General features: G+C 35.0%; 1 protein-coding gene across 1 annotated transcript; it reads left to right on the forward strand.

The window, feature by feature from the left end:
- The first annotated feature begins 2,553 nt into the window (after positions 1-2,553).
- LOC104885046 (sm-like protein LSM5) lies at positions 2,554-6,566 on the forward strand. Its single transcript, XM_010669755.4, has 4 exons — positions 2,554-2,712; positions 2,808-2,931; positions 6,048-6,120; positions 6,205-6,566. The coding sequence occupies exons 1-4, from the start codon at positions 2,676-2,678 to the stop codon at positions 6,235-6,237; spliced, it is 267 nt and encodes an 88-aa protein (XP_010668057.1). The 5' UTR covers positions 2,554-2,675; the 3' UTR covers positions 6,238-6,566.
- The last annotated feature ends 1,528 nt before the right edge of the window (positions 6,567-8,094 follow it).

The raw sequence follows: 8,094 nt of genomic DNA on the forward strand, positions 1-8,094 counted from the left end.
CCTAGATGCACCAACATACTTACTCACGACAACAAGAATTCGAGTCATTGATGGTGATTCAATAATAAGATGGGCACCATTGATTCCTATTAATTATTGATGATGATGCAACGATAAAATGGGCTTGATTTTAAGATGGTGGTGGTGGGATTTGGAGGGAAGAAAGGTGGTAGCCATGGTTGGGGATGGTGGCACTAGAGAAAGAAGAAGAGGAGAGGATAAAGAGAGAAAGGAAAAGAAGAGAGGGCAGAGAGAGAAAGGAGAAGAAGAAAGGGTATAGAGAGAAAATAATTTAGAATTGCAAAAATAAAAAAATTGACCTGTTAAACTGGCAACAAGTCATTTGACTTGTTAAAAATCTAAATGGTATTGAAGTTAGCTTATTCCAGGATAATCAACTTGTTGATTTTTTTTAGCGGACTGCGCAAAGGATGGTTTATTCTTGTCAATTTTTCTTCTTATAATAATCGTAATAATTACAATCAAGAAAACTATAATAATACTAGTAATAATAATAATAATAATAATAATAATAATAATAATAATAATAATAATAATAATAATAATAATAATAATAATAATAATAATAATAACAATAGTAACAATACTAATAAGTTTTTAAATATAAGTATGATATGTACTTATCGAATCTAATTTGAACTTATTTATTATCAAATCTAATATGGACTTATTTGATTTCATTTGAACCGATTTAAGTAAAAATTAGGTGTAGCCTTAATCCTATGTTTAGACATGGAAAAAAAACTAATATGAACCCGGTGCACTGTAAAACTTAGTGTGCACCCGATCCATCTCACGTGAGTTGTAATGATCATTGTTGTTAAAATCCCGATCCGAATCTTACGATTCTACGATTTTACGATCCTGGAGGACCTCACCGATCCCGATCCTACGTAGGATCTTAATTTTGTAGGATCTTTCGATTCTGTCCAACCATAAAAAATCACATGGTAGGATCTTAACACGATTCTACGATCCTACGACTCTACGATCCGATCCTACCGTGTAAAAATCATAAAGTAATTTCACATATTCTATTTCTCCTATTAGATTTTGGTCGTATGTTACTTCAAAATTATAGTATTGAAAAAATATCATCATTTGCTAATTAAAAAATTCATATTAATATATAATTATCTTTATTTCACTGAATTGTAGGATCTTACGATCCTACGATCCGATCCCACCGATTCGATTCTACCAACCCCTACGATCCAAAGTAGGATCCCGATCCTGATAACATTGGTAATGATTAGAACTTTCAGTTTTTGCCACGTTTAGTCTTCCTCTCTTTCTCTCTCCCGATAGTGTATTTTGAAATGATATAGTGTATTTTGAGATAACATAGTGTATTTTAAAATGATATAGTGTATTTTGACATGATAGTATTTTGTTGAGTTTTTTGGCACGAGTGTTTTGCATGATATAATTTATATTGACATGGTATAGTATATTTTGAAAGAATATAGTGTGTTTTGACATGATAGTGTTTTGCTGTGTTTTTTGGCATGATAGTGTTACATGATATAGTGTGTTTTGACATGATATAATGTAATTTGAGATGATATAGTGTAGTTTATTTGTATATCATACAAAATTATCATAATCGATCGTTATCGTGTTGACATGATAGTGTACTTTGACATGATATAATTAGCACTATATGCACGCGATGCGTGCAACTGTATATTATCTTGTATTTGGTTGATAATTCAACAACTCTCCTTTCAAACAATGCTCTACGTTATGTCTTTTATTTATCTAAAAATCCATATATTTTATAGGCGTATTTATGAGTAGTCTTTCAATTTAAATTTATTAGGTGATTGATGTTTTGAGCATACTATGGTGAATACTGAATAACGCTTCAATAAAAAGAATTATAAATTGATATTATCAAATGATGTATGTTAATCTATTTAATCTCTATTATTATCTCAACTAATTGTGAGCCCGAAAAAAATTTGAATATTATCAAAATTTCTTAATTCTTTTATGGTTTCTTTATGCATATTATTTGAAATTGTTATTGCAACTAAGAGTTTAGATAGTAAGAATCTTTGTAAATCTTTGTTTTAATAATTGTTTGGAAATTAATTTAATCCTCAGTTTATATTTTAAATTGCGAGTTTGTTCTTTTTATACTTTTCAATGTATGTCTTTCTAGTAGTGTAGAACTTTCCTGAATACCAATATTTACGAGGAAAGAATCAAAAAAATTTATTCTTTATTATTTTTTGTGAGATTAAGATATATAAGTCTTTTCAAAAGTGGACACCATAGCTCCCATTGGCTTATATAATAGAGATATGTTTTGACATGATATAGTGTATGTTTGTTCTGAACAACTGTTTTGTTAAAATTTTAGAACGAGAGAATCTTATTGAAGAGAGAGAAAATTACGAATTTTGAAAAGTGGGAGTAACTAGTTTGTAGCGGCGCACGTACCTAGACTTGGTTCACAATATTTTTAATGTGACCCAGATCTAGACGGATTGTTAAACCTGATTTAACTTGAGCACAAACGCGGCTTGTACCCACGTCGGGTAACTCGGCAGTCTTTCTATCGAAGTGAGGTCTTGTAGTTGTATCACTCCTCCTTTCCTCAAACACACACTCAATCTCTCTCTCTACAAGGTCCGATATTAATTCCAATGTCGTCAAACAATCCTTCCCAACTTCTTCCCTCAGGTTTTTTTTTTTGTTTCCTTCTGCTTGTACTCTTCAATCTTTTTATTTGCTTTTTTTGAGTTCATTATAACTGAATTCTTTTGGGTGAATTACAGAGTTGATAGACAGGTGCATAGGTTCGAAAATTTGGGTGATAATGAAGGGAGATAAGGAACTTGTTGGCACTCTTCGAGGTTTCGATGTGTATGTGAACATGGTGCTTGAAGACGTTACTGAATAGTATGTTCTCTTTCTCTCTCCACCTTTTCTTGCTTTCCAATTAGGGTTTTCAGTTTTCAAATGTTTTTTTCGGCGAATCAATTTGTTGTATGTGAGCATATGTTCCGATTTAGGGTTTTAACGTTCAACCAAATTCTATTTCCGGCAGTTGCTCTGATGTAGAATTTGTATAGTTTTTTTGTTCTTCTTTTATGGGGAGGAGGAGTTGATAGTTTAAAGGGCTTTGTTATCAATCGCCCTGTATTATTGTATCTCGCACTAATTACGATTGGGAATTACAGTTTTATACCCTTATAGGATCGCCTCCGGTTGGTTTTCGCCTCACCTGCCATCCTTCTCCTTCCTTCAGCGCCCCTGAATTTACAATCGTCTACCCGTAATTGAACTGTAGAGTCAAGAAGACCTAACTGACAGAATGTCTGTTTTAGCTAAGTAAGTGGACTTAGTAATGCAGTGGTTATTGGTTAGAGACGTTGGTTGGTGGCGATGGCCGGCTATGGCGGGCAGTTCAGTTGAGTTGCCTTCGTGGTGCAATGGGTAGTAACATTTGAGTTAGGTATGATTGATTATTTGTTTTTTTTTTTGGGGGGGGGTTAAGGTATAAATAGCAATACTATCCGTGTTCAGGGCTTTTTGAGGGTATTGCTGGGACATTTGGGAGAAATTTTTATTTAGGCTAGTGTGGAATGATGGTTAGTAAATGTAGGAGATGCTTATATTCTAATCTTTCTCATTTGTGAGTAACCGAATTCCTTCCTGAAAAGATTGATAGACTGATTTGTACAAATAGATGGATGGTGATTGACCCCTGGCCTGGAGTAGGCGTGACCTACTGGAATCTAGAATTAATAGTTTATGTGCACTAATAGCTAGTGGAATTACTGATGCTGGTAGGAACCGGTTTCCACTGCCATTAGTCAAGACAGAACACCTATAAAGATTCGAACCTAAAAATAGCAATACTTCAAGAACCTGAAATTTCAGCAAAATGCCCAGAATGATACAAATGGAAAAAAATGCACACACAAGAATTTTAACCCAAATTGAAGTACCCAATGTGAAAAGAAGGAACAAAATTGAAGATGATTAATGTAAATGGTAGATCTACAACACTAATTTTAGCACCTAATCATCAATAAAGCACCAATGTCATTAATTAGTAATGTTTTAGAGAATCAATAAATTTAAAAAATTCATGGGAAGACTCGGGAGAGAGAAATTCATGGGTGGCATCAAGTCAAAAAGGTAGTTTGGTCTTTTCCTTATTAAATGTTATTAAACTCGCCTACAGTTGGTGATTTTTTTCTGCATTTAGTAGTCTTGCATTCTTTGCAAGTTTGTTCCTCAATCTGTTACTCATAGTTTCTAGGACTTATTTTCTGGGTAGATATTTTTAGTTTTATTTTGTTATACCATTTCGGTGCATTTTGCAAATTTATGAGACTCCGAGGATATTATTGTATATACAAGAGGGCACCAAAAGGTTGAGTTTTAATGAGCAATTATAAGGAAAGCATGCAGATCCTCACATTAAGAGCATGAGGTTATGGTTAAGAGAATTTTCGCCTGGCCATAAACCCGCATTTTCTACCTAAATATTGAATAGCGTGTCCAAGTGCAAGGCGAGTCCATGTAACAGAGTATACTGTAGGAAAGACAGGTGCAATAACCTTCGACTGGAACATGAAGTTGTGCACCTCTTGTTTTTTTTAGCAAGGCGCGTTGATGAGGTCATGAGAGATGGAGGTGTCGAGGTGGGAATACAACCTAGAAGACACTTTAGCAGATTTAAGAACATCAGGCAATCTCATAATCTGACAATTATGTGCTTGGTAAAGTCAATGATGAATCTTGTTTGATTGGATGCCCTTTTGTGAAACTTTTTCATTGGGATGCCTTTCAGTTTGTAACTTTAGCATCCTCTATATGAGGAGCATATGAGGAACCCTTTCAAAATATTGTCATGGGGGATTTACCTTGCCAAAAGTTTGGAACTTGATAGCTCCTTTTTCATTTTGTTGGTACCAGCTGTTTTGCTCGGAAAGGTTCTTTGGCAAGCAGGGTGGCCAATTTTAGCAAATATTCCATTGTTCGATCCTTTCCTTTTCATGTCGGGCATCGGTGCCCACATGACCATAGAAATATCAATTATCTGTGCATGCGGACTCATTAGTTATACAACTTGTACTGGTCGGTTCTAGACCTCTTTTTACAAGTTAATCAGCTAATTGGCTGGTGTGGTTTTCCAGAAGGTGAAAGAGACACTGCTTAGTGATAGTTAAAAGGCAGACTAATCAAACTACCTTGTGTACGTGAAAGAAAATGAAAGTTCCTATCTGCTGGGTGGATAGTTATTTTTGAGTAAAGCTGAGTGGATAGTTATTGACTAAGTGAAGTTTTAGTTATTAGGGATGTTCATTATTATTCTTACCTTAAGTACCTCTTGCCAGTCGCTTCAACGTGAGTATTGGTGGGTTCTGGTTACAAGCTATTAGCTAAGTGGCTGGTGTTCTTTTTTGGGGTGAAAGAGACACTGCTAGATATATAAGAGGCAGACTAATCAAACTGCCTTGAATACGTGAAAGCAAATGGAAAGTGCTTTCTGCTAGGTGGATATTCATTGACTGACTAGTTATGAGGGGAATGTTCATGTTACTCTGACTTTTTTTAAGTACCCTGTGCCAGACACTTCGACTTTGACATGGGTATAGACCCTTCGAGAAATTATTTTGGGTCATAAGCTTAAAAAGTTTTCATGTATTAGTTGAGTTGGACACTTAAACATGTATCTGTGGTACTCAGAGTCTCAGTAACATAGGTTGTATATTTATGAAGATGACAAGAAAGGTGTTTAGTTAAGATGTATTGATGTTATGATTTTGATGGTGTGTTTGAAGAGAAATATATAATTTTATTCTTATGTTGAGTCATTATGATCCCACGTTTAACTGTTTAATGTCTGTCATCATTTGAGTTGTATACCTATGGTATTTGCATGTGCTGTATTGGGGGAGTTTAAATTTTTGTTCCAAACTAGAGCTGGGTAAATACTAAAATCTTATTCAACTTGGTAAAACTGATATAAGCATTTATTTTCTTTTGTCACTGTATGACAGTGAAATTACAGCTGAAGGACGAAGAATCACAAAACTTGATCAGATTTTGCTCAACGGAAACAACATTGCCATTGTAAGTGACCGGTTTGATTTTCTTTTGTGGAATGTAAATTAATCGACACGGGCTAATTATGTCTTCTGATATTGGGTGATGCAGTTGGTTCCTGGTGGTTCGCCTGATTCAGAATGATAGCCTATTGCCTTTTAGTATGTGCCGTTATTCTTTTGGTGTTCATGACCTTGATAAGTTTTAGTTTACTGGGAAGTTTTGTCGGGTGAAAATCTCTGATGCCTAAAGTTGATCCTAAAGGGTGTCACTAGAAAAATTAGGGTGGCAATGATGTATTATTACTTACGTTCTATTATGGCAGTGAGGTTCCATTATTTGTAAAACCTAACACTGCCAGTGTTGGTACATCAGACCTTGCACTGAGAAATTAGTTGTGGATTAATAGATTGATACTGAAGCACTTGTATCCAATATTTTTACATTTACGAGCAGATCACATTCTTATTGCATATGAACCTGCCTTTCAATGATGAACGTAATTCGTAAGGAAATCTATATTCGACGGAAGCATCCTATTGATTTTGGTTAAGTTGACTGCAAATGCTTTTTTCTTTTTGGTGTGGAATCTTATAGGCGAGTTGCACTCCCAAGTGCCAACTCGTCGTTATTATTTTGAATATTGAGAAATGTGCAGTTTGTAACGCAATGCAGTTGTACGTTACCATAATATCTTTTGAAGTTTAGTGCAGTGTTTTCGTGTCTGCACCTTGCTAGTTTAGAAATGGATTATGATTTCGAGGAGTTTGAACTTTGAATATTGGAAGTTGAGATTTCAAAGGTTAGGTATGGATTTTGAATTGCATTGAAATTGAGGGATTCACAAATATCTTCTCCCAGAATTTTAGTAGAGTGGGCTTGTAAACTGAACAAAATTGGTATTTGTTAGATTAAGAAAGGAATTCAGCTCTGCATCCTTGATTTATGGAACAGTTTTGGACACCATTATGGCACTTCTAGGCGGAGGATTCGCAAGAACCCAAACTTCCAAACTGGTTATATGTTTTTCAAAATTATCAGCTTGTGAACTGAAGTTTCAAAACTTCCATACAATAATCTCTCTATGCTTTGTTGTCTTGACTATGGACTGAAATAACACCAACGGCCCGTTTGGTAGTCGTTAATAAATTGCGGTAATGAGAATGAATTTTAAGTGTAATTTTATTAGTGAAGCATCCTTAAAATCTCCATGGGGAGAAATTTTTTCTCCATGGGCAAGCAATCTCATCCCAAAACTTGTGTTTTTGTCTCCAAAGGGAAGCAATTTTCATTACCACTCATTACCACCCTACAAGGTGGTATTGGATGGGAATGAAAATTCAAGAAGGAAAGTGGACACTTTATGATAAATTAGCATTACCATGGGAATGAACAATGATATTTTTCACAAATTTACACACAAATTCATTCCCATTACCACCATTTATGATAAACGGGCCGCAAGAGCCTCTACAGCCGACAAGACTGGCCAAGAACATGCTAAGATTGGTAAAGTAGCCTCTACAGCCTACAAGAGTGGCCAAGAACATGCTAAGACTGGAAAAGTTTGGGAATCTTTCCTAGATTTAGAAAAAGCATCAACTTCGGAACCTTTAGACCAAGCTATCAATTTAGAACTTTCAAACCTTTGTCAAATCTAAGGAAGCCATCTTGAGCAAGCGGTTTCTACCAAAGGCTTTCAAGATGAACTTGCCAAACTAATAGCTCTTTGACTAATTAGAGTCAACCAATAGGGAATTTCCATCCCTTTCATTTACTTAATAAGGTCACTCCTTTGCAAGGAAAGCGACCTTTGGATGATGGATAATTGATTACTAGAACATGAGAAGCACGAAGATTTTTTCGATTGTTTCGTCTATCTATACCTAAGTGCTATGAACTGATATTGTAGAGGAAGGGTTATTTAGATGTTATCTTGGGTAGTTAACTTGGGGGAATAAGTTAGGTAGTTTTGATAAGGAAATTACTCTATATATAGGG

This window comes from Beta vulgaris, chromosome 4, assembly GCF_026745355.1.
Source record: "Beta vulgaris subsp. vulgaris cultivar EL10 chromosome 4, EL10.2, whole genome shotgun sequence".
Classification (NCBI taxonomy): Eukaryota; Viridiplantae; Streptophyta; class Magnoliopsida; order Caryophyllales; family Amaranthaceae; genus Beta; species Beta vulgaris.

What these genes read in the sequence shown, in the direction of transcription:
- LOC104885046 (XM_010669755.4), top strand. Translation starts at nt 2,676, where the DNA reads ATGTCGTCAAACAATCCTTCCCAACTTCTTCCCTCAG. An exon ending in TTCCCAACTTCTTCCCTCAG is followed by an intron (nt 2,713 to 2,807) that starts GTTTTTTTTTTT and finishes GGTGAATTACAG; the next exon opens with AGTTGATAGACAGGTGCATA. An exon ending in CTTGAAGACGTTACTGAATA is followed by an intron (nt 2,932 to 6,047) that starts GTATGTTCTCTT and finishes ACTGTATGACAG; the next exon opens with TGAAATTACAGCTGAAGGAC.